Source organism: Harpia harpyja, chromosome 7 (genome assembly GCF_026419915.1).
Source record: "Harpia harpyja isolate bHarHar1 chromosome 7, bHarHar1 primary haplotype, whole genome shotgun sequence".
Lineage (NCBI taxonomy): Eukaryota > Metazoa > Chordata > Aves > Accipitriformes > Accipitridae > Harpia > Harpia harpyja.
In genome coordinates, this window is record NC_068946.1 from 3,501,943 (window position 1) to 3,529,322 (window position 27,380).

At 41.1% G+C, this 27,380-nt stretch overlaps 1 protein-coding gene across 3 annotated transcripts in view; it reads left to right on the forward strand.

Moving 5' to 3' along the window:
- Positions 1 to 27,380, forward strand: part of DVL1 (dishevelled segment polarity protein 1) — a 105,173-nt gene that overhangs the window by 20,650 nt on the left and 57,143 nt on the right. For all 3 annotated transcript variants that reach the window (XM_052792695.1, XM_052792696.1, XM_052792698.1), the window contains exon 2: positions 18,319 to 18,388. In XM_052792695.1, coding sequence (XP_052648655.1) covers positions 18,319 to 18,388 — 70 coding nt within the window. The remainder of the gene's footprint in view (positions 1 to 18,318; positions 18,389 to 27,380) is intronic.

Here is a 27,380-nt window from a genome sequence, read left to right on the forward strand (position 1 = left end):
CATTGGTTGAGTTAGAGCTGCTCAGCCACTCTTTACTGTGTAACAAAAGCAGCAACAAAATCAAACTTTATGGTTTACCTATTCCAGTGTTATCGTCTGTTGATGTTGAGTCAATTGAAAGTCTGACCTGTGAAAAACTGCTTTGACTTCTGGATTGTAGCTCAGTTGGCATGTATGATTTTGGTGCTTGTGAACATTATGATGTGAATTTGGGCTCTTCTCATTAGTTTGAATTTGATATGGCAAACAGCTTTTGCTTCTCTAATAGGATTTGGAAGAAATATTTTGCAGTCCTGCTGTATGTCCCAAGCTGAGTATTATGCAGCCTAATGCAAATACACCGTCTGGCTGTGTCTGCCTTTTCAGTAAAGGTTGTTCCTGGTGCTCTGCCTGTTCTCTAGGGAGAGGGTAGAAATCTCAGCTATGCAAGTGGGACCAGTGCATGCCTTTTTGTAGTCAGAGGCCCAAAGGCTTATGAAGTTCCCATGACAGGACAATATTGAGTTTGATGAAAGATGGATGATGCAACTCTAACAACTCTAGTAATAGGGAGAACTTATAATTTCTTCCCAATTTCAAACTCGCGTTCTTAGGGCAATGAATGTGTTCATGGAACATTCCCTAGCGATGCTGCATGTCATTTCACAGTGCATGCAGCGAGTCAAAATGGATTCTAGACACCATTTGGACATGGTGAAGAAGCTGTGCTCTGCACCCAGAAGATGTGGCTGTCCAGTGTTGATGCACATAGTTCCCTAGGGAGTTAGGTTATACTGGCTTGTGCCTTATATTAGTAAAGTAGGAAGGCTGCCAGTTATGTTGTTTATGGCTCCATCTCTGGGGCATACTGTCTGCTGTCAATATGTACAAACCTTCTGCAAGGTTCAGGATGTTTCCTTTAAAAGATGAGGCTCCCCAGAGTGGTATTTGTCGATCTAAAACCTGTGGGAGATTCAGATTTCCCTGTGATGCATTTCACAGCCAAAGTAGATAGTAACTCAGAGCTTTGTTAGATCCCTCCAGAGCTGCATTGCCACAGGAAGCACCAAAAGTCACTAAACAGAACCAGAGAGGTGTATGTATGCATAGTTTCCAGTCTGGACAAACGAAGCTCTGAATCCAGAAGGAACCAACAGACTGTCAAAGTGTGCTTTGCAAATACTGTAGCAATCTTCTCTGTGAAGCTTGTAAAATTAAGACAGTAAAGGCAAGGGGGACTGCTTCTTACAAATTGAAAACGTGTGTTTCATGTGAATGGACATTGCTTACATTTTTTTTTTTCTTGTTCAGTTCGTGGTGAAATGCCGTGTTCGTAAGAGTGGCAGAGACTCTTCAGAAGGCTGTCTGTGGCTAAGGTGATTACCTAGCTCTTGGAAGATCTGAGTTTGGTTGTCAGTCCTGCCACACAGTTTTCTGCCTCATCTTACTATCTGCTGGAAAAGATGCAATAAGTCTTTAATCTTGTGTTTTAGATGATAGTTTTCCCTGCAGAAGGCTTATCTCATTCTGTATGGTGCCAGGATAATGAGGGTGTGCTTTCCGTTTCAGAGGGCTTTAAATGCTGCTTAATTAAAAAAAAAAAAAGTCATTGGGCCCTGTGTTTCCCCACTCTCTGCCACACTAAAACACTGGTAATTTAAGGCAGAGGTTCTGTTGGATTCTGTACTTAAACCTACAAATACTCATTTAGAAGCCAAATGTACTGGGGCTTGTGCAGGTGTGGAATGAAGGGTTTGCATTTTGCTTGCTCTCCCTTTGCATATGGAAAAGGGTTCAGTTCTCTGCCTGTGATGCATAAAATCTGAACACCTTTTATCTGAACTGTTTCTCTGAGCAGCCTCTTAGGTTGCTGAAATGACTCTTTAAGAGTGGGAGGTGGGGAACCGAACAGGCAGAGCCAGGCAGGTAAAAAGCATGTAGCTCCTATGTTAATAGGGGCCCCTCCCGGAACAGTCTGCCTTTGTGCTTTACCAGCTCCTAGGTAATAGTTACATAAGTGCAATATTTGGAGGAGCACCATTTCTTAGTGCATGCATGTCAGTTTTTGGCAAGCCTGCTCCCTGTCTTTTGAAGGGTACCTTAGCTGAATGGTTCAGTGTTTTAGACCTATCTAATTTTTATTTTCCTTAAATGGATGGCCTTAAGAGCTGTTGGCAAATGAATCTTGCTGTATTCCTGAGAAACAAGGACTTGGTGATCTGATGGGAAAGCCTGTGATGCACCTGGGGAAATGGTGAAATACAGCATTGTGGGCTCTTTTCATTGCAGCTTTTTTTTTTTTTTTTTTTTTTTTTTAAATCTGTGTCCTTCAGTACTGCTATATGTTCTGGTAAGGATGCACCGAACGACAATAGCTTGAACAAATATTTCTTTATAAAGAACTCAAAAACCTGTGTCAGGTACCAAAGTGAGTCCCTGAGCACTGCAGCTTGCTTCTTGCTTATAGTTAGTTCTTCAGGAGTATAGTAGTAAATGAAACAACCATATCTCTCTCTCCCTTACCAGGGTCTTCCAGTTCTAAACTTAAGAGGCCACTCATGAAATGAGGGAGGTTGGCTTACTGACGTTTATATGGACAGCTGTCTTTTACTGGAAGACTTCACTTTTCTCAAAGCAACGCCTCTCTTAATTTGGTTTTACAAGGATATTGAATATGTCAGTCCATGCAATTTGTGCTGTTACTCTTTGCTATTTTTCTAAATGAAATAGTAGGTATTTTTGTAAAATGCTTTATAGTGTAGCTTTGGATAGCAAACTCATGTCTAAACACGAAGATGGGGCTGGGGGGTTGCACTTGCTATCGAGAACTTGTTTCACTTCTCTGCTGGAACACCTTTCTGATGGTTAAAACAAGTTTTTGACTTAATGGGGATACATACGGGCATGTATCCAAAGACTACCTGTTTCTTAATTTATATCTGACTTGGGATTTTGTGACAAGCTGGAGATCTCTCTTTCAATGCCTAAACAAACTTGTAGGTCCAGTTATACTTTGAAGTTGAAGTGTGGGTGGAATTTATTACCAGGTCTGAATGCAAGAGGTCTGAACCCAGCTTTTCATTATGTTAGAAGTTTGTCTTGCAGTGTTGCTATCCCAGGGAAATATTACGAGGGCTGTATCTGTGCTTCCCCTACACCAGTAGCGTGTTGTTCCTCATGGGAGGCTAAAGTTCGAAGGGGTGTAGACAAGAACAACTTTATCTTGTGATCTGGATTCCAAAATACTTTGTCCACAGAGACTGTCCAGGCAATGTGTTGAACAGCTGAAACAGCCATGCAGTGGATTCATGTTCTACGCCTCCTGGGCTGCCTTTGAGACTCAATGAAGATTCTGGGAATTGTGCATTAAATTGATCTCTATGTATGATGCAGTACACTTTTTAAGCTTGTACAAAGAACTGACTAGTGAAGGCTGCCGGTGGCTTCCCACAAAAAAAAAAGGATACATAGTCTTTTAGGGTTTTCTGTGTAATTCTGTGGGAAAGTTGACATTTTGCATGTGCTTTGAAGGTAGACAGGGATGGTAGTCCCCACCTTTGTGCCTGTGTTTTATATAGGTCTGGAGGCAACAGGCACTATCGCATTCATTACAACATATGTCTAACTTGTCATGGGCTGTGAGTTATACTTCTGGAAGCTGGAGTAATATAGAGCAAAAGACCTTATTAAAATAAACTAAATAATTTTCACCACATCAGTGACCAGAATAATGCCATTTAATTAAAATATGTCTAGACAAATAACCTAGGGGGAGTGAGATATTATCTATAATAAGTGTTTGAGGTTTCTGCATAGGGACCATACTAAATAAATTTATGAATAGCTTCTTTTCTCTCCCAAGTATCTGGAGTCTTGGAGTACTGTAGCCACTGCTGGATAATATGGTTGTTTCTCGTGTAACTAGATCGGCATTCATCTCTTTTTTAGCGATTACTTTAACCTGTCTGTAAATAATGTTTCTGTGAGGTATTGATTAACACTTGTGGCTATTTTTTGACCTAGCTTTATTATTATAGTGATGTACTTTTAAGAGAGCACAAAAGGAACATCTCACGGAGGAGTAAGAATTGATTCTTATCTTATCATAGAATCATAGAATGGTTTGGGTTGGAAGCGACCTTAAAGATCATCTAGTTCCAAACCCCCTGCCATGGGCAGGGACACCTTCCACGAGACCAGGTTGCTCAAAGCCCCATCCAGCCTGGCCTTGAACACTGCCAGGGATGGGGCAGCCACAGCTTCTCTGGGCAACCTGTTCCAGTGCCTCACCACCCTCACAGTGAAGAACTTCTTCCCTACATCTAATCTAAATCTACCCTCTTTCAGTTTAGAGCCATTACCCCTTGTCCTATCACTACATGCCCTTGTAAAAAGTCCCTCTCCCAGCTTTCTTGTAGTCCCCCTTTAGATACTGGAAGGCTGCTATAAGGTCTCCCCTGAGCCTTCTCTTCTCCAGGCTGAATAACCTCAACTCTCTCAGCCTGTCTCCGTAGGAGAGGTGCTCCAGCCCTCTGATCATCTTTGTGGCCCTCCTCTGGACTCACTCCAACAGGTCCAAGTCCCTCCTATGTTGGGGGCCCCAGAGCTGAACACAGTACTGCAGGTGGGGTCTCACAAGAGCGGAGTAGAGGGGGAGGATCACCTCCCTCGACCTGACTGTTCTCACGTACATTTAGCATTTCTCGTTTTGTGGTGTTTGGCAGCTGACACCGTATCTGTCATGGTTGTGTGACACCTTTATTGAAAACGAATGGAATAGTTGTAATAAGAGGTCTGGAGTTGCTACCATATCCAGCCGTTACTTAGAATGGTAGAAATAAGCTCACTTTAGTTGATTAGGAAAAATCCTCTGCTTTCTAAGGCCATATGTTGAACTTGTTTCTTTCTTGCTTTCATTGTGAAGGACTGAAAGTCATTCTGTCTGAAAAGCAAAGAGGGACGGCACATTTTCAGGCAGCTCATTCTCCTCCTGCTGTCTTTCAGAGAGGGATTTCACTGCATGTAGTTAGTGGACCTCTCCAGAAAGGTGCTTCTTTCCATATTGAGAATAGTGGACTTGATGGAATATAGGGGATTAGGGTCACAGGCATAGTCCTTTGGCTTGTTCCTGGAGTTTATTGCTCTGGAATTGATTCTTGAAGGGACAACTCAGCCAGGGTGATCACTTCATTAGTTTGACATTGCACCCGTCCTTCACAATCTTAAAGGAAGATCTCTTCTTCTCCTTCCTTGTTCTACCAGCAGAATGGGAACCTGTCTCCTTAATGTGGTATATGCTGAAAGTGGACATCTAAATTTTTGCAAAATTAATATATACAGTTAATCGTTTTCTAAAATGAGGACCTGACTGTCTGGGATTTTTGTTATAACATGCATTAATATTCAGAGACTACGGTTTTAGATGAAAATATAGTTATCTTTAAAATGATGTTTGGGTGAAGAAATGATAAAGAAAAACTGATGTCGCATTTTTAAGGGCAAATATTGTGCACGTTTTTTTACCACGTGCTGTGTGATTGTGCTGGTGCCACTGATGCCAGAATAATTGTAGTGGAAAGATAGTTAAGCGTAATGCTCTGGTTTGTGTGTGATCATGCCAGCATTATCAGTGACAGCACCTGGGTTGTACTGAGATGGAAGTAACATGTTTCTGTACGTTTATATTTTTTTCCCTTTAGGACAGAAAATAGATTCATAAGGTTACAATACATGATTGGTGGTATTGCCTTTGAAAATAGATTGCCTGATATCTAGTAATGCAAATAAAGTGTGCTGGCAATAGTCTATTGCTGAGAAGCTGTTTTTTCTGTTGAATTGTGAAGGCAGTGTAAGAACATGTGACTTTGGGTCACTTCAGCACAAAAACTCAGTATGCTGTCTAGCATTAGTTGCCTCATTTATTTGCTTTTATAGATGCACGTATGTGATGGTATTGGGGTTGTCATGTCTGCATGTTCTTTCAGTTGCAGAGAAACAACGGCTGTTGTTGTGGTCCCTTCTTTCTGTGGCTGCAATGTGATGTACGTAAATGTCAGCCTTTCCACTGAAAATACTCAGTCCCTGAAGAGCTTACAAGTTGCATATTTACTGTTAATCTTGCTATGAATCAAGGTCTTAACTCGAGGCAAAAATAACTGCCTGGGCACTTGGCCATTGTGAAATGTGTGCAAATACACAAAGATAAGAGCCATCTGCTGTCTGTGGGCTCAGTTCTTATTGGTGGTCAGTATTTTGAATAAGAATAATGGGTTGTTGCGTAGTAGTCTTCTGGGATTTTGGAAAAGGACCTATAACACAATGGTCTGGATATCACTCATTATATTTTCATAACATCCTTCTGAAGTATTTACTGTGCACTTGCTCCAAATTATCCTCCTTTGTCAGTTAGCTCTACCTAGGCCAGATCCATCCCTGTGCTGAAGCTGATACATCATGTGAGACCGAGTCAGGTGAAACGTAGTGTTTGTGCTTGTGTTTGGCTCAGGAGCGAGTTTCACCTTCAAAACTTAGTGTTGGGAATTTGAGCACGTCATTTGCTAGAAAGCACATTGTATCAGACCCATGAGTGGACTGCAGTGCCCTAACACAGTTCGGTTGGACTCTTTCTACTGGATGTGTAGGTGCATTGTCCTATAATTCCATCCTTATTCTGAAATTGTTACCTTTCTACCCAGGTCCTTTCTCCTACTCAACTTGTCAGGTGTCTTTTACTCAGTGTCTGCTTGAGTTGCACACTTGTGTAACCTCTGCAGCTATTGGCACTGGGTGCAGCGATTCCTTGGAGTGACCCGGTAACCAGCCCGCAATTGAGCTACTGAAATCAGTCATCGGCAGTGACAGAGGTGTGCTGCTGCATCTGGCTGTAGTTTATGTCTCCTGCTGTCACTCATCCTTCACCATATTCAGACCGCCCTTTCTGCCTGACTGTTAGAGAAGAGTTTTCTATAGGTATGAGCCATGGGATGAGGGGGGCTGTGTCCGCATGCCATTTTGGATGTGTGATACCAAAGAGCCTATCAGTCTTAATTTGAATCCTGTTAGTGTGGGAAGCCCTTGAAATAATTTGTGGCAGCATGGGCTTAAGTGTGGTCTGGCAGCCAGAGGAAGTACCAGAGTCCCTAGTGTAATCTATGGACTGTACTGAAGCTTGTGTAACTACATTACTGCTGTTGTCACTGCTTGAGCTAGCTGGGTTAAAACTAACTTGGATTTAGTATCTTGAAATGCTTCTCTGTCCATTTCGATATTGAGCAGATGAAATTCAAGCTTAAGCTGAGGCATCCACGTTTCTGGCTGGAGGTCCAAGAATAGTGGCTGCAAAGTGATGCTTTTTGCATGTTGATGAATTAAAGTTATGTTATCCCAAAATATCCTTAGGGATGATGTGAAATCTTGGGCATTCATGGAGCTCTTAATGCTTCCGAAGTAACTTTGAAAGGACTGGAAGCACAGCTAAAAGGACGTAGTACTCTTAAAGTCAGTTTGTGCTGAGGGAGGCTGTATTACCAAAACTAGTGTTCCCTTTGCAAAAAATAGCGATTTTATTGGTAGTATATAATAGGTGGAGTGGCCAATAAACTTACATGTTGTGCAGTCTCTCTTGCTGTTTATCAGTGGGCCTGAGAGCTGTTGATGATCAGCTAAAAGCATCATGAACCTTGCCTTTCAATTCTCAGCTTCAGAACTGGCTTGGAGAATGGCACTTAGACTGTGTATTAGAAACTGCAACATCTCAATGAATTGGTATGTAGCTCTCAGTGTGCAAGGTCATGACGTGACTTCAGCCTGCAGAGGCTTAGATTTTCAACAGGCTGCATCTCTGCCTTGACTTTGTGTGAATGTCCTCTCTTAAGTGCTATTTTGAGAGTGTCCTGCTCTGGAGTTTTGAAGATAATTGCACCCTGGGGAAAGCAAAATCAGAGCCAGCTGTTTCAAATGGGCATTCCACAACCAACTTGATACTGGCAGTAACCTCTCTTTTACAGTGTTTTTCCTAGGTTGTTTTCAAGAACTACTTAATTTTATAGGGGCTTGTTAATATTTATTGTTTTGTAACTAAGACATTGGACTGGGACTTAGAAATCTGGGTTCAGGTCATAATTATGCTGACCTGTCCCTTTGTATTGTGACTTCCTTGTCTTTACAGCAGAGGTGATGATATGTGTCTGTCCCTTGGGACAGTTGCAAGAATAGATTCCTTAACACCTGTGAGACTATAATATAGTCACATAAATAATTTACTAAATAACATGGTGGGGAAGGGTAGAAGAAAAAGGGAAATCATATAAAAGACAGAAGACTGTCAGTGTGACTAAAATGCTTTGCTTGTTACGGACAGTTTGGCCGGTTCTACTCCAAACCCTTTCCGAGGGAGTAAGTGGTATTGATGAAAACAAATGGTAAGGTCTTAGGACTCCAAAAGTCAACCACATGCTTGGCTTCTCTGTGCACATAATTAAGAGTAACCTTTTTCCTGCTAGGTTAGCATGGAGTGGAGGATAACACTATGCACAATTTGGGCTATCAGTGCTTAAATCAAAATAGACTAATTTCTATAGATATCAACTTCTAATGCCATAAATGCTTGTGTTTTAGTGGGATTTTCACACCTTGGGCATCTGTACAACCACTGAAATATTGTTAATTAAGGAGTAGAGAAGCAAATAGTATTCCCTGTATGCCATTGCTCTTTAACAGTCAGTCATAAATATTTTAAAATACTTAATTGGAAGCCATTCCTTGAGGATGCTACGAAGTGCACTGTATTTGGAGACCCTTTCAACATAATGGGTAGAAGTTCTGAGAGTCTATAGCCTAGCACAAGTTGGGCTGTGCTGCACTTGACTGAAATGGAAAGATGAGACGGATCTGGGCTGGGAGCCCTAGTACCAGTTGGTTCAAAACACGTGGAACCTTTTAGTATGAGTCACTGTGTCAGACTGTTGCACTTGGTAATGACTGATAGGCCTTTAGAAGTGCTTTGAGTGTGATGCAGATGGCTAAACTGGATTGCTGTAGATCAGAATTCCCCTGTTCACAGTTGAGGCAGCTGTAATGCAAGTAATCTCTGCTTTCCTCCCTCCCTCACGTGCTCCTGTTGTTCTTTTTGGATTCATGTGCTGGGATCTTGCTTAAGCAGAACTCTGGACTTTTCTAACCAAGTAATGAGGCTTTCTGCTGCTCGAATGTCTATCTTAAATAGTCATCAAGGAACTTTTAAACATGAGGGTCCTATAATTTTCTTGTAGTAAGAGGGAGTGTAATAGGCCAAATGACCTCCTCAAGGTCATACAGTGGGTTGGTGCAAGAGTGGAGCCTACACAAATTTAGTTGTCCTTGAGTCCCAACACATTGCTATAAAAAGTGAAGCTTTATATTTGAAATGAAGGGCAGATTCAGGCTGATTCTCTATTAGGGAATACAGTAGTTCTTACTTCATTCATGTGCTTAAGCTTAGGTCAGTATCTGGTATAGGACCTAAGTGCCAAAACTTTTCCGGTATTCTGCAGTTCTCCTGGAAGATGATAAATTTTCCCTACTGTTCTAGAAGGCTGGCATGACCAACTGCTGGATGTGCCTGCAGGAGTAAGGGTGGAGTAGAGAAAACAGGGAAGAGGCAGTTATGTGGGCAAAAGTGTTTAGTGTGGTGATGAAGGTCAGATGTGGCAGAGGATAACTGATGTATAAACATGGTTAATGTATTCATATTAATTACAGACAGAATCATTAAGACTGCATGTTTAGCTTTCTAAAAGTGTTAAGGATAACATGAGACAGAGGGTAGCAGCTAATTACATAAATGAAGAAAAAGAGAGTGTTTCTTAATGTATTTGTCACCTATGCAGGAAGAGGTGACTTCCCTAACACCCATTACACACAGTTTCTTGCTATGATTTCTACAGAACCTATAAGAAGGAGCTAAAGTGCATGGTGGAAGGACAGGAGGTTAACCTCAAGCTGGGGAGTGCCGTCACGAGAGCTGACTTTAGTAAATGGCTTTATGCAGAAGGGGTGTTGAACTTGGGTAGCTGAGCCTCTGCAGATCATGCAGAGCTACTGCTCAGCTTTTTTGTTAGGAGAGCTCTCACATGCATTGAAGCTAAATATCTTTGAAGAGGGTTTTGTTCTATAGTTGGGTGTGTCATCATAATCGTGGGTAGCACGTTCATATTCATTTTTGACAGGTTTATGTGGGAGTTGGCATACAAAAGTGCATATATGGAAAGGCAAAGCATTGTCAGTGTTGTTTATGAATAACAACCTAAAAAGGAGAAGGCTGGTTCCATTCTGGCTCCGTGCTATTTGGAGGAGTGATTGGCATGAGCCTTCTGTAGAGAAGCACTGTAAGTCTGCTTCAGAACGCTGCAACGCTGTTTCCTGCTCACAAGCTCAGTGGGGTGCAGACAAGATCTAAGGCTTTCATGCATGCATCACAGAAGGCTGCGAATCTTTCTGTGTTGAGCAGAGCCCTTCTATGCTGCACTGCATTAGGGTGTTTATCTGCTCGGCAAAAAGATTTCTCTTTTCCTCCCCTCCTTTCTTATTTCCAAAATAAACATATCCTAGCCAAGTGTCATCTGTAAATTCAGTGGGTGGCTTTATTTTCATTAATTTCTCCGAGTTGGGAGGCTAAAGACTCTCTGTGTTGCGGCCTCAGCTACAAAAAGCCTGAAGTTTTAATTCTGTATTAAAGATTCAAACTGACATGTTAATCAGCTTCAGAAAGACTATTTTTAGAGCTGCAGCCTTAGATTCCAGTTGAGGAGTTGCATATTTGTCACGTGATCAGAAGAGTGAGAGGTTTTTTTCTTTCTGTGCATGTCAGCTCTTTTCTGCTGGGTTTGCTGTGTGCATTCTGCAATTTAAATTGTCCTTAAAGGAACTGCATGTCTGTCTTTATTTTACTTGGGTTTCCCTAAAAATGGCTGTCCTGTCATTTGCTTTTGTATTGTAGTAAACAGTCTGATCTTCAGCGATGTTTATATTCTGCATGGAAGTTTGGCCTGATATTGCCAGGCAAGATGTGGGGGGTAGTCTGACCATTCTGGACCTTCTTCCGAAAGGGCTTCTGCTTGAAGAGCTTTAAAAATATTTTTTTTATGGCTAGTGAAGTCAAAGAATTTCTATGAAGCAGCTAGCTAGCATCGGTGGAGTGTAATACTATTACTGTAGTTCTGACCACTCGTCCAATGTGCAAATGTCTATCAAACCACATTAGAAGTTGGGCGCTTCCAAAGCAAAAGTTGCTTTTGAGTGAGCTTAGAATCTGCCAAAGCAGTTAGTAGAATCTTACGAATAGCTTCTCTTAGTATTAACTCATTGCAGATGTGGATTTATGATTACTTATGGTTTTACTAATTTAAACAGCTTTTTGGAAAACTGCTGCTTCGTAAGTAGAATCAAGTTGCCCGAAGAGGTTGTGGAACCTCCATCCTTGGAGATACTCAAAACTTGACTGACATAGCCCTAAGCAACCTAAACCTGCTGCGAGCAGGAGGTTGGACTAGATGACCCCTGGATTTCTCTTCCAACCTACATGATTCTATGAATCAAAACTGACATGTGAATAATCTCTTACCTGCCTTTGTGGTGATGAAGTCATCGAAGATAGGTATAGAACAAATGGCTTAATTACTTTGCCTTCTCTCTAAGGATCTCCAAGTTATAAAAAATAATGAATGAAGCTTCTCTCCCCCTTCTCCCATCAGTAAAGGACAACAAGAAAGAGTTAAGAAAAGACTTGATTGCGATCGCAGTGACAAGATGGGATTAATCTGGTGCTAAAGTGTACTAGGATGCGCACTTTGTGGCATGGTACATGTTAACCTAGAATGTATCTGTAGGGGCCACACTGCTGTCTCAACCCTGCATTTCCCGTGTATGTGGCCTTGGAGGGTTGGGCCTGCAACTGGTGAATCCGTCAAAGGAGAATTTCCTTGATAACCTCATTTTTCTGAGTAGAAAGAAAAAATAATCTAGCTAATTCTAGAGATTAAGTCTCTCCCAGGCGTGCATGATGCAATCAAAATGCAAGTGTATGCAACACTATCAAACCCAGTGTTTAATGTCCAATTGCCTAAATGCTTATGAATCAGAGAGTCATTAGAGGTTTCTGGGGTTCACTTAGTATTCTTAATATGGAGTCAGCATATATTCTGAGGCAGCAAACAGCTTGGCAGAGGGATGAGAGTGAGGGTAAGCCTAAACAATCAGGCTAAAATCCTCTCTGGACGAAAACAAGAAGTCAGGATACTGGGGAGGTAACCAGGAGTGTAAAACTATCATAGAAACAGGTGAGGTGTGAGAGGGTGAACAAGACTGGTTTTGGTAAATGCACAAATACCTATTTGTGCAGAGTAGGGTGGTAGCAAAGTCAGAGGATCCAGACACAATTCCAGGAAGTGAGAGGAAGGAGGGGCTGTTACCAGCAGTGATTGTTTCATTTAGTAATTAGTTCTTAAATCTCCTCTAAGTCAAATAAAGCAGAGGATGTGAGCTTCTGAGAACGATTCCCTCCTCCCCTTCCCCCCCACATCCACACCCTTTTTTGCACATGCTCTTTCTAAGTAAAGACTGTATTGATGTGGGATTTGATACTAGGGAGCTTGCTGACAATGTAGAGCAGGTGCTTGGGGGTATGCAAGGGTATGGGGTCTTTTTCATGATCTGTCACGGATGTACTGTGTGACCTTGGGTGAGTTGTTCCTCTGTGTTCTTCTTTTACCTTCTTTTTACCTGGTAGATGCATTTGAAGGATGAATGAAAGGATCTAATACATTGTGCATCAGGATTTTTCTGGAGTATGGTGAAGAGGAAAATGTTACAAGTCTCTGAACATTGAAGAAAAATCTCTAGCTAAATTGTTGGTGTGCCGGCAGATTCTCCCCTCCCTCCCCCTTGCAAAGGAGAATCGTGTACAGCTGGAACACAGCAGGGCAGCATGGGGTAGACCTGCAGCTGGGAGGTATTGCGACCCAAGTTATCTGGAAATGACTGGTTTGTTCTGTTACCGTTTGGCACTCGTTGAGTGGTAGCTTTGTAAATGGCTTTGTGGATAGGTGTTTATTTGCTGTCTTCTCTGTGACCCAGAGTGGCTCATAACCTGGGTTAAGTGGAAGATTGTGTGTGCTGGAATAGAGGCTGCATGCATTCCAGCCTTGCCAGCAATGTTGCCACAGTGTTGCCAGGAGGCAGGATGTGACCGTGGAAACAAATATCCTCTCTTCTGAAGGGAAGCTTTAACTTCTTTGAGAGCAGGGGATGTGTTTCTTGGTATCAGATGGTCTTTGTTCTTGTTACCAAACAGTAAGGTCATTAACGATAGTGCTTGAGAGCACTGGTGTCTTATCTCCGCAGTGGACCACATCCAGTAACAACAGACTTTTCTTCACCTCTGTAGGAGGTCTTTGGCATATCAAATGCATCACCACTTCTTCCTTGCCATGCTAGCTTGGGTTGGGTCTAGGTTGTGAACCCATTACTTAGGGCCTTATCCACCCTGGTCTTAAGCTGCCGTGTATATTAGTTCCTAATGGACTGTGTGTGTTCCAAAAGCAGCCAACGGCATGGGTCTCCCTTTGCCTTTGCTTCTAAGTTCTTGTAGAGCGAAAGACGTCTTCTTGAGTACAAAGTTGTCCTCAGACTGAAGCATATGGCTGCAAACATTCATATTCCTTTCTTGCCTTCTCTCCATTGCTTCCCCTTCCTGAGAATTGAAAGGAGCAGCCTCTTTACTACAAATAATGATTTGTAAAACAGTGATATTTGAAATTAGTGGCTGCTGCTGTCTTTGATGTTCTTGGCACTGTTGATTGCTACCCAAAGCACGCTGGGAATTACAGTCTGTCATCCTCTTGCCTCATAGCTCAAGGCTATATTTAGTAGTTCAAGTTGCAACAGATCTGGAAGTTGTTCCCTTTAGCTGCAGCAGAAGGCTAATGCTGTGATAGAGTGCGTTGGTTTTTAAGTGGTGACTTCAGTGTGCTTGTTTTCCATCACGAGGACAACTGAACCAGTCTGTGCAGTATTGCAGGGATATCCTGACTGCCACTGTATGTGTCAATTTTAGAAAGACCTCCAAGCCTTTTCTCTGGAGAGAACCTCACAATCAGTATGTTTTTAGTGCTTGACTTTTGCCTAAATCTTAGAGCTTGATGCAGAACTTCTGCATATGATTTCTGGGATGCAGTAAATGGCATTTCATTGGGGGGGGGGGTGAGATACTGTCATTTAAAACATGCAGTTATCAAGATAAAATTATTGCAGCATCTTTATTTGCTGATTCTGCAGTTGGATCTCTGCTGAGTGAGTGTTCTCTCCAGGACTCTATGAAACACAAAAGATAATGTCTGAATTCGAGTCGGACCATTGGGGCTGGAGATCCATGCAAATGTTGAAATCCTCTGTGTGCACACAGAGTTTGCAGGTCCAGAATTACAGGTCTGAGAGCTTCATTGAATTGTCAAAGGATTTTAAAGCACTGAGTATCTGTTGATTTCAATGGTGTTTATTCTTAATTGTCTGTTTAGAGTCTAGGTATAAATGACTAAAAACAATAACGAAACCATATGATCTCTTTCCTGTTGCCAAAAGGTGAAGGGAGGACAGATGGATTAGGAGTTAAATTAATATTTTCAAATGTTTTTCTTTCCAATAATAGAAAAGGGGTGAAGACTGCCTAATATTGTACTGCTAGCCATTAACAATGCAAATAAATGTGGAGAAAGAAGAGATTGTTCATTCCTTCTTTAGGAAATGGATTAAAATGTGCAAATGCAGGTTTTAGTGGTGGTGTCACTTATTCCTAATTTTCTAAAAGTAAGATGGAAAGAAACTCATTTGTCCATTTATTCTCCTCTCTTCTCCTTCCTAACCATTTTTTCCCCCCTCATAATATGACACTGTTTCATGCATAGTCAGTTGCTTTGTGGCTATTGTGGGTTTTTTTACACAGCAACAAGGAAGACAAAAACATAAATAAAGGAAAATGTGGTTGTGGAACCACAAATTTTTATTGAGTTTGACTAGACTTCAGGTTGGCTTTTTTAAAGCTTAGGGATTGTCAAAACCAAATTGTCCCTGTTCTCCTATGTAGGGACTTGAGGCCAGAAATCTATTTCTGCTACAAATCTACTGTTTGACTTGGTATAAACATACCACCATATCTCCTCTCTGCCCATATTTAGACAGTCCCCACTCTGAAGAGCTTTCCTGTGTGTTTGTACAGAGCCTTGTTCAAAAGGTTCCCAATTTTGGTTGGAGCCCTTAGGTAACAAAAATAATGTCTTGAGTATTCACATCAGTATGTAGTAGTAAAGCCTTGTATTTAAGAGCAAACCTGGTGTTTTTGCAGTTGAATGATTTTCTATTAGTCAGCTCAGTTCCTTCAAGCTGTATATTAAAAAAACCCCAAACCCAGCAAAAAACCCAGCCAGTTCTCCCTGACCTGGGCAGCCACCTTTGTGAATATCCCTAGCTCTTCAGAATCATGAAACAAACCCCTTCTTGGACAAGTGACTTAGCAGAAGTGCTCTGTTGGTCTCTGCTGTCATACAGCCTTAGTTTATTTGGATCTAGGCAGAAGTGGAAGAGGAGAGCTCTGCATTTAAAGGAAGCCATGGGCTTGTAAACATTGATGCTATTCCTGCAACTCTGATAAAGAGAACACTATGGATTAAGTGAATTAAGGTAAACTCTGTCCTGGACTACTTCTCTCTTGAAATAAGAGACTAAAATGGATTGAAATGTCCTGCAAGCTTGCTGTGTTGTGCGGGAGTATTTCTGTACACGAGGCTTCCTGAAACGGGAATTTGACAAGTCCTGCATTTGAATGCTTGCATTTCAGCCCTATTTGAGCCCTTGCTTGTAGGATTAGAAGAATCCACAAGAATCTTGCTACAAGGAAGGCAGCAGTAGCATTTGAAGAGATGTTTATGCAGGGCTTCAGGTTTCAATAATTGCTGTACAGGGTGTGTGGTATAGTGTGGGATTCTCTATGCTGCCCTGCCTGGGGCTGCCTTGCTTCTGCCAGATGCTGGATTTAGAGTTCGCTCCAATTTGCAGATTAAAAAAAAAAAAAGGCTTGAAAGGAAGCTTGTCCTTAAGGTCTGCTTTCTAGGCAGAAGTGATTCATGTCCTATTGGGGGAGTGAGGGGATGAGAAGGGAGTCCTGTATAATGGTGACTCTTTGGGCTCCTGTTTTGAAGAGAGATGTTATTCTTACCATTAATTGGAGAAACCAAATGGGAGGCTAACTGCCCTGCATTTCATCTGTATCTCCTTACTAGAGATAACCAGACCAAAGTGTTGTAATAGATAATATGGACCATTTCTGTCCTGTCTTGTGGATCATCATCAACAAGAGAGAATCCATCATAGCACTGATTCACAACTGTGTCATCTTACACTGAAACTACTGAACTGTAACAATGAAGCAGTCCAGCTGTTTTACCAAATCCTATGGTCAGGATTTCAGAATTGGCAGAGTCCAATGGTTCTGATTTTAAATTAAGTAATAAAGTACATGTTGAAACTGAAGCACCACTCAGGCTGGCTTCTGAAATGGTGATTCTTTTAAAATTTCTCATTTGACAGTCTCTTCAGAAGCCACCAGCAATGTCTACTTCTTTTCTAAAGACAAAAATCACTTTCTGAGAGATCATGGCCTTGTATAAATGAGGGAGGTTTGTTAAGGAAGCTGATGCAAATGCAGGGTTTTCTTAATCTTTGCTGCTTTAAATTGGAACTCTCCGGCAGCAGTCCCCAAAAATACGGTTTAAAGTGCCCTGCTGAGAGATGACATTTGTAATTGGTTGTAGACTTAGAAGCTGGCTCACTGGGGGCTTGTTGCAAAGAGTGCTTCAAGGCAGTAACTAATTACTCCTAGTAGTACTGAACCACTCGTTGGTTTTGAACCTGCTCTTTTCATCTGGATGAATCCAAAGGAAGCGACTCTGGTGTAGTCAACAGCACCATTGTTTCCCGATCCTGGATGGGATTTAGAGAGGCCTTCTAGAGTGTGTTCAGCTGTGCGGGCTACTTAGTGCAGGAATTACAGAACTGGAGGCTCACTTTGCCTCCAGCAGACCTGATAAAGGTCTTGCTGACTTAAAAAATGATTACTTTACTTTCTAAGAGGATGAATGAGCACTGAATTGTTTGAAGAATTCAGAATAACTTTTTGTAGCTATAAATATATATATATGTGGCTATGACTGGCTAATTTAAAGAATATGAAGTTGTTAAATGGGGGCCGTATTGGTTACTGTGCTAGTTAGAAGAACAGAAACATCTGAAGTAACTTCAGTTGCTGCTGAATTGGAAGCTTGGAATTAAGTCTAATGAAATGGGAGCATTTCTGTTTTCTCAGTAGTTGTGCTGTTTATATTTGGCTATGACCAGTCTTAAACTGTTGAAACAAATGCTGATTCTGAGATACTGAGTCACAGTAAGTGTCTTCAGAATTTAAAATATTACAAAACCCCTTATGCTAGTGAAACAAATTGCTGATTTTATTCTCCTTAATTATAAGGGTTTGAGTTCTGGATTAAGCTTTTTATCAAGAAGCCTTCAGAATGGCTCCTAGCTGAATGCTGTATTGGCATTGCATCTGTTTAAAACGGAATGGGCTAGGGGAGGGAACTCAAAGCCACAGCTGCACCTCTGTGTTTGACCATGTCAGCTCTTCCCCTGACGGGGCCAGGCCTCAGCCTTGCTAACCATTTTTAAACCATCTTGGAGTGAAAGGAGGGAGGTATAGGGAGCGAGAGGGGTGTGTGGCTAGCAAGAGTGGGAAGAGAGCTTGAGTTAATGAAGAAGGTTGAGATGCTTGTCTGATGTGCAGGAGCTGGAAGGTTCAATATGAAGCTTGACCACAACCCCTTCAGTGCCCTGGAGGGAAGGTGCTGTGTTTTGGCTCCAAATCCAGTCCAGGAAATTGAGGTAACAGCCCTTTGCTGACAGAGTAGCCTTAAGTTGTGATCTCTGATCTCTGGCACAGAGACTGCACAGCACAGTGGGATTTTAATCACCATCAGATCTTTAAAAATTGTGGTGAGATGGAAGACTCCAAAGTGCTTATAATTACTTTGTGCCTACTGATTTTGGATGGTTGTCTGGAAAGGTAGTATTCTACCCTTTATTTTTACTTGCTTCCTTTGTTCTGATAGTCACATATTCTTTAAGCATAGAATACTTGTTGATTCCAACATTTTAGTAAAAATTTGTATTTTTCCTGGACCATTTAAGAAAACTACTGTCCCTTCTGATCTGATGTAATTTCAAACTCTTGATTTTCTTCCTATTGTTTTTTTTTTCCAGGGTGGTAAAGGAGGAGATCTCAGACGACAACGCAAAGCTACCTTGCTTCAATGGAAGAGTGGTGTCCTGGGTATGTTGGCTCATGTGTCTGTATGCATATGTTATTTGATACAGTGGGCACAGTAGCAGTGTAGTTAGTACATGGATCCTGAATTTTAGAAGTGTCTTGTATCTCAAATTATATGGAAGAAAAGGCTGTTTTTCATTATATCTGTAACATCCTGTTATTAAGTAATTTATTATAAAAATTAGTCTGAAGCCCACAAAGGTGTGCAGGGCTGAAAAGGTGGTTTAAACACAAAACCTTTAATGTTAGTAACATGTTGTGTTGTCTTTTCTTTCCCACTGTTGTCTCTCTTCCTCACCTCCTAAGTATTACTGAATCTGATGGAGGGCTCTGAAATAATGCTGTAAAAACCTCACAAAATAAGGCTAGACTTCTAAAAACATTTACTTGCTTACCTTTTGTTGAAACCAGTAAGAGCCAAGCTCTAATCCTTGTGTAAAAAAAAATAAAAAATTGTCCCACAGCATAAGGTTAAATGCAACAGCAAGCTTGCTGTCGGTAGGAGAGTGGAAGCACACTTTTGTCTGTGTTACACAGTTAATAGTCAGAGTTCTGCCCAATCATTGAGTTTTAATACTGTCACTGAATAGCCAAAATAACTTATTCGAAACCAGCTAAACGTGATATTCTAGAGGATTTTGGTTATGTTATTTTAATTTCAGTGTATCAGCATTGTGGTAGTGCCTGCAAGGTTTAAATGGGGCTTAAATCTCTGACCTAAACAGTGTGCATGCATTCAGTAAAAAGACACAAAAATTTATAGCCTTGGAAAAATAAGCAAGGCAGAGGAATTTGTGCTGTAAGTTGTCCAGTTGTAGAGGAAGTCGCTGATCCAGCTGTTCATCCCAGTTACTGTGCTGCTCAGTAGATCACATCTCCCTTATTCTTTCTCTTGTTTGTTTTTAATATGTTAATTTCTCCGGTATGCCATGATATTTGTTTGTCACCTAACTATAGTTATTAATTACTGTCTCCTAAGTGTTACACAGCCCTTAGGGTTGCTTCTCATTTAATGAACAGGTGACTTGCACTCCATGCTGAGCTGAGTGCTGAGCAGCAGCATACAATCTGTGCTGTTACTGTAATAGTTGGTCGCTTCTCCACAAGCCTAGTTCTTTAGCTACGTTATGATAGGCTTAATGGAGATGCAATAAAAGTCTGTTGCTCCCCAGGGTTACTGTGTGAAATATAGTAATTCCCACCTTCAGATTATGTTTGGGGCACAGATATAAACGCACAGATAAATTTGGTGTTTGGCAATTTCATGAACATATTTCTCCACCTGGGGATAGGAGGCTTACCACTGTCAAGGTTGATTAAAGTGGTTGTGCACCTTTAGGCAGAAAAGAGGGCAGTAGTGTTTTAGATTTTAACACCAAAAAAGCATTTGGGACATAGTCTGTGATTTTAATATCCTCTTTCAAGCTGACCTTACAATCTTGGGTATCGGGAACACTATAAGAGGACAAGAAGAATTGTCTGTCTTCCCCAAATCTCAAGTTTGACTTGAGTATGAAATGATTTTTTGTTAAGGGCTTGGCTTCAAGTGATGCAAGTAGGGTTAGAAATCATAGTGCCATGATATGAGAACTCTGCTGAAGTAACTAGAAACGTTGGACAGCCTTTCAGCATTGGATATATGTTTGCAGTCTTCCTGTTTCTGGTAGGATGAAGGTAAGCAAGAAAGTAGTAGTAGTAAAGTAGGTTTACAAGAGTTTTTTCCAACTGCACAGTTAGGACAAGTAGGGCTACTTGGGATTCTCAGCTGGAATGAACTGCCATGTCTCCACCTATTTCTCCAGTCCTATGCTGATTTTAGGAATTGAAGATTTTGCTCACATGTTTAAAACCAGTAAGGCTAAAATATTTCAGTATCCCAGTCACTGAAGTTATACAGGATAAGGAAATCTGTCTGGGCCTTGCATATAATCGTGCTGGGTAGCTTAAAGTTTCTAAGCCTGGCCTCTTGTAGACAGGATTACGTGTGCTTTCACTATAAAATCAAATACAGTATCGATTGCATGCTGTTGCCTGTAGTAGAGTGCATGTGTGCATTCTATTACTGTGTAAGGAAAGTGCAATGTATCTTTTAAACATCAGTTTGATTGGGAGATTGTTCTTAAGTAGTGATGCCTTGTGGTTCATCAAATACAGCCCCTGCTGGGTTCTAAGCAGCTGAGAACATTGCTCATGTGAGGGCAAGGGCTGGCAGATGAATTGAGCTCAGCTGTATGCTACAATATTATCACTTCTTTCTGCTCTATTGATTGCTTTCAATTTTAAGGCACTCAGCCTGTGTAGTCCCAACAGGTTCTTAGTATTAGGCAAGCAAAGCACGTAGCTTTCTAATGCATGAACTTAACCTTAGTCTTCCTACACACCCAAATGTGTACAGAATATTAAGCGCTTATTAGATTTTGTATTAAATTGAGTTCTTAAAAACTGGGAGAATGTTCTCCCTTCAGTCTGTACTCTCTTAAAAGTTAGCTGTTTTGTCACTGGAAGATGCATTCAGAAGGAACAGCTACTTTTTTTTTGTAGGACCTCCATACCTTGTGTTTGGCCTTTGTGCTCCAACCTCTTGACTCAGCAGCAATAGCTGACTAATAATCAGTGTGATTTTCAAAGCTGTTCGTAGAACTTAGCCATATATTTCCACCCAGCAGTGGGTGTTGGGCAACTAAATGCCTTGGTTTGAAAACGGATGAGTGTTTTAAAGCAAAGTTATGCTGATACAAACCTGCGCTGCTGGGCAGTGCTCAAGGGAAAGAAATGAACACAACAGGAACCTGTCTACCTGCCTTCACAAAGAAGGGAAGATCCTCATGTGTTGTGCTCCATGGAGGAGCAAATTGGTTGCCAAAAGAAGTATTCATTCTCTAGAAAAAAATCACTGGCATTAGAGAATAAAATTAATGTTTAAACAAACAAACGAACAGCCGTGGTCTTTGAGACCTGATGGTCCACCTAGAGTGCTGTGGGAGACGGCACAAGGTTTTTTCTTAATGAGGTTGTTGGCTTATGTCCATTCTTGTGTGGGAACTGAACATACGATGGTGTTAACTTCTCCGAGTCATGGCTGAATATATGTGCTAATGGCCACCGGTGTGGTATGAGGTCCTTTTTTCTTTGAAGAGCTCAATGCTGCTGAATATGCTACTTTCAGGATATGCTTGAGCTATGAATGTTGGTGGTGCTGTTTTTGTCTTCAGTCCAAGGATTACTGTGGGCTATAGCATGGCGTTCTGACAGTATGGGAATGATTGTACAAAAAGGGATTTCATGTGTAATTGACAAGCTGAAGAGAGCATCCTGAAAGCTTCAGATAAAAAAAGACTATGAAATGTCATTTATGTTGCCATAGTGTGAGAGCAGCATCTGTTTTAAAAGCAAAGGGGTAGAAATGAATAGTGGCTCTTATCAGGAGAGCAAATTAATCCTGAGAACCCCTTTCCTCCTTCTCAGTATGTTACACTTGCACCGTATTTGCTCCTCAGGGTCATTCCCTCCCTGTTTCTTCCCCTTTCTCCCATGCTGCTGAACTGATAAATATTAATTCAAACAACAGGCTAATAGTCGGTTTCCTTTCTGCATCCCTGAACTGGGTCCCTTCTTCCCGATGCATTCAGGAGCATGGTAGTGTTTGTTTTTATCTATGCGGTCTAGTTAAAGAATGTATCTTTTGCACTGGTGATTCAATACACCGATGATTCATTCTGAACTTGTATACACTATCCAGGCTCTTCTGTGCAGCAAAATATGACTCAGGTTGTTCCAACAAGGGCCAGCGTTCTTGGAGTTCAAGCAAAAACAAACCCCCAACCCCAAACTATTCCACATGAATAAGGATGTGGATTATTTCATTCCCCTTTACATCCCAATTCTTTAACCTCTTCCTCTTTCCCTCTCCCAACCAAAAACCCAAGGGCATTTGATCTCAAGTTGAGAGCTGAATTCTTTTCCCAGCTTCTTAAATAATAAAATATGAAAATATATGCCTTTTCTGTTTTCCAGCTGAAAAACAGGAGAATATAAAGAACAGTAAGATCAGAACAAGAATATATACACACACACGCATACAAATGTTATGTTTTAATTCTGTGACTGTTACTATTTTAATTTCAGAGAAACGTTACAATTTCTGAAATGCATTTTAAGAGTGAATTCCATTTATTGTGATTCCTGTTCCAGTATAGGTTTCTGGCTGCTTTCCAAATGTAGAAGAATGCAGAATCCTTGCTCCAAGGATTTCTACCTTGTTTCAAATCTTCCCACCCATTCCTATTTTTTACGTTACAGTTTTGCTTGGAGGCTGCAACCAAGATCAATGTCTCTGCTCCTTTCTTTCTCCTTATGCTGTGCGCTGTACATGTGCATGGCGGGAGACGTGGTTGCTGATCCAGAGACCTCAATCTTGTATTTGTATGTCACAACTATTTGCTTTTTCTACGTTAAGGGTGGGAACTGAGACAGAAGTTTTTCATGTGGGTTTTTTCTTTCCCTTCAAGGTCATATAGAAAGTCTTCTGCAACTGGCAGCAGATATCTCATAGTCTGATTACTTAATCTTAAAATCTTCCTTCTTGCCAGTTTTTTAAAATGAGTGTATGGGCAAGTGTAAGTTGAGGGTAGCTTTTTAGAAAACGTAACGTCTTATTTTCTTGAAACTTTAATGGTGGTCCTGGTGGACAGCAAGTTGACTGTGAGCCAGCAATGGGCCTTTGCAGCAAAGAAGGTTGGCAACGTCCTGGACTGCATCAGGAAGGGCATTGCCAGCAGTTTGACAGAGGTAATCCTTCCCCTCTAGTCAGCACTAGTGGGGACACGTCTGAAGTGCAGCGTCCAGTTCTGGGCTACCCAAAACAAGAGAGACCTGGATGCCCTGGAGAAAGTCTAGCAAAGCGCCTTGAAGACAGTTAGGGGACAAGAGCATCTGGCATACAAGGAGCAGCTGAGGGAGCTGGGACTGTTTAACCTCAAGGAGAGAAGGCTTGGGGAGACCTTATCAATGTGTATCAATACCTGACGGGGGGAGTAAAGAAGACTGAGTCAGACTCTTCTCAACAGCACTAGTGATAGGACAGGAGACAATAGGCACAAATTGAAAGAAAGGAAATTCCATTGAAACGTAAAAAAAATCTTTTTTACTCTGAGGGTGGTAAACCACAGCTTGCCCAGAGATGTGCAGTCTTCTCGCTTGGGGATATCTAAAACCTCACTGAACAGGGACCTTAGCAACTTGCTCTAGCTGACCCTACTTTGAGCATGGCAGTTGGACTGCAATGGACGTCTGGAGATTGTCTAATGTCAACTATTCTGTGAATGGATTCACTGCTTTTTCTGTAGCTTTTCTGATGCTTGCATCATCCTCTTTAATGATAAGACTAAGGCAGTCTGTCATCTACCTTTTAACAGACAATGTAAAGACAAATTTGGTTTTCCCAAGTCAGAACACAATCCCTTCTTCATTTCTTATGTCTTTTCTTTAGGAGGAGAATGAGTTTCAATTGGCTTTTCTTCCTTAGGTGAAATAACATCAGTTCAATGATAAAAAGTGAAATAGTTTTTCTTCGTAATGCCAACCCAGGAACTTAACACAGAAGAATCAATTCAGTCTGACTAAGTAGCCAAGTCTCTAATAGTGAGAATGGTGCTATTGCAAAGATCTAAAAGCAAAACGTAGATGCATGGCTTTAATTGTTTCAGAGAAGTAGAACTGTAGAGCCTTTTGTGAGTGCTATATATCAATGTAGGCTCTTCACAGACTCTGCTGCTCAGCAGCAAATGACATAATGCATTATAAACCCATCTATTTCAGCTGAGGCAGAGACAATGAGCGCAGATTGTTGCAGGTAGTATGGATAGATACATCGCTTCAAAAGACTTAGACTCCTTCCTCCCTTCCCACCCATCAGCTTGTTTCCAAATTTATATGCATATCCCAGTAGTTTGGATTCAGTTTATAGCTCTCCTCAGAGATCATATAGTGCACCTTTTGCAGATGATGTTGACAAGGGCTTTTGTTCACTCTGCTGAACAATCAGCTGAAACATCTGTGTCTGACCTGCATTACGAATTGCAAATTACTTTTTCCACACTAACACCCATAAAATTGCAGTGCTTATCTGCCTCTATTTGCTGCTAATTACTGGAGGAGTTTTATGTAAATCTTACTGTAAGTTAATTGTTCACAGTTTTGAACCCTTTAATATCCTATTCACTGGAACTTAACAGATAATTGCATACATATCTTTCAGGGCTAGCAAAGTTGGTCTTTACCTTTTGGAAAAAATGTGGTTTGGGCAGGGCTATTTCCTTCTCTGCTTTTTAACATGATAGGCCCGAGCTTTCTTTGTCTCCCTTGTTATAAAATGTGCATCAGCTGGTAGCAGACAGCTTGGGATTCTTTCACAAAACCATCTGTGATAATTGTCATCCTCACTATAAATTACTGCAGTGTATATGTGTGTATTTCATACCAAGATGACATATTTAAAATTGGAACATTAAGTGCACACCATATAGCTTAGTTGTCTCTTCCCCCACAACTCCCCTCTTGACTGATACAGTGGCTACTTTGAAGTTTACAAGATGACTGACATTTAGAAATTTGAGATTTTCATCTTTTTTAATAACATTTGAATCCTTCTATTTGTCATAGGTAGGAACTTTGATCTTGGTGTCACATGCAGGACTGATTTCCATAGGGGAAAATGTTCAAGGGAGGATATGCAAGTCTTTAGTTGTTGCTTAGTTTTGCTGCGCTGGGAACTCAGTATACAGCTAGATTAGTATTGAATTAGAATCACTGCTCCTAATTAGCTATTTAAACCTCCTCGCCATCCCTCCTGCGTCCAGCTTGTTTTTGTCCTCCGCATCTTATATCTTGTCCTTTTGATTTTTGGGGTGGTTTTGTTTTTTTAAAGACTAAATAATCTGGGACAGAGGGCTACTACTTACTAGATTCCTTTTCAGTGGTTGACCTTTAGGTTTTTCAACAATATAGAGACTAGCATTAATTGTATGGCAGAGTTCTTAATCTAGTAGTTATTACTGTAAATGCATTTACACAAACACATCTTCTGGAAGAAATAGCTGATACATGTGCCTCTTCTGCTAGCGCGCGCACACACACACACAAAACATAGGATACAGTTTTTCTTGGGATAATTTGTTTTGAGTTCTTTGGGACTGCTTACCTGAGTGAAATTATTACTGCATTTTTGTTTTTTCAGGTTCAGGTACTTACTGGGCAATTTGGAAAAATAGCTTGTATGGAAGAGAAAAAGTTACCTTCAGGCTTTTTGCAAAAGCTTAAAATGTTTTTCTGTTCTCTTTGCACAGCCCAGGGACAGCCTCCCAGTGGAAGCTGGGAATGTGGAAAGAATTGGCTTGTGGTTGCTGCCGGATCGGAGCCAGCTGAGTGGCCTCTGCCAGCAGTTTGCACAAAGTCGGTTGGCTGTTATCTGTGTTTTTTAGGAAGGCTTTGCAACATCTGGGAACAATTCCCTGACTGGCTGCTGGGAATGTGCGCTATTTCCTATTGGCTGGCAGTGATGTCATAGCCTTGTGTGAGTCTTTTTTTTTTTTTTTTTTCCTCTATTATCTGGGTGCCAACAGATAATACTTGTCCTGTTTGTATGTAAGCTTTTTAGACCCTGTATTTGCAATTGCAATTAATATTGTTGGGTAGAACTATTTAGCCTTCTACCGTACAAGGCAACACAGCAGCTTCAGGATTGTTAAATGATCTTTAGCAAGGTGCATTGTTGCCTTTCGGCACAGAACTGAGGCAGTGAATGAAAATTCACAGAAGCAGATTCTCGTTGATTTCTTATGTATAAAATGAACCGATTTCAGGACCCGATTCTTCTCTTCACAGACTACGTATACCCTCATTCATCTCCTGATAGTCTGAGTTATCACACAGTAGAAAATAGAGAGCTGTGCATGAAATCTAACCCAAAGTGAAGAGTATATTAACACAATATTGTATCTTCTTCCATAATGTTTAGAGCTTATAAAGAAGGGAGGCGGGATCACTGAAAACATTCTTAAGCTTTAAGGTACCCGAATGAGTTATTAGGGAAGGATCTGAGTCCTAGTATAGGAGAATGAAATTCCTCTAAGGTGCAGCTGGGGCTGGAGTGCTAGATCTCTATGAGAGAGATGGGGAAGAACCAAACAGGTTAACATTAAGGATGGGGGACTTGAAGAAAAACTGGAAGAATGTGCTGAATGAGGAAGCTTCAAAGCTCTAAGATCTTATGGTCTTCTCTTTGCTAAAGCAATGTTGGGTGGTTCTGGTTTGATATGCACAGGAATTCTCAAATTAGATTTAATCCAAGTTTGAATTGAAAGATGCTGTCCTGTTTCTAACTGTGATCAGCACCTGGTGGAGGAAAGGCTTGTAAGGAGATCTTACTTCCTTAGTCGTGTGGCAGAAGTACTTGCTGTCATTTGCAGGAGCATGGGTACACTCAACCCAGGTCTCTGCATTGCTCTGATGTACACAGGTACCTGTTTTCAGCCGGGGTGAGGAATGTGTAAGCTCTCAGAAAAAGTCACCAACCTGCTGAAAAAATCTGGAAGGGTGAGACATGGAAATAGGATTATAGGACTGCAGATCCTTTTTTTGCCTCCTGTTCTTTCTCCATGTGTTCTCCCAGAGGCAGGTAATCCTGTGTTTAAAGAGAACTTGCTGCAAAGTGTCAGTGAAACTGATTTTTTTTCACAGCTAGCCTGCTATACTGTGCCATAAACAAACACCTGAGATGCTTAACAGAATCTGGGAGTAATCTGAGGTATTGTATTTCATGAAGATATAATATTTTCTTTAAATGATAGAAGGTGGCAGATGATAAAATCACATATAGAATTAACAATTTTATTTTGAAACTCAGTCTGCATCTTTCTGTCTCTGAACGCTGAAGAAGGTCAGCCTTTACCTGACAGCCACAGATTTCTTGAAGTTGTTGTTTTTAGCCTGTTACAGC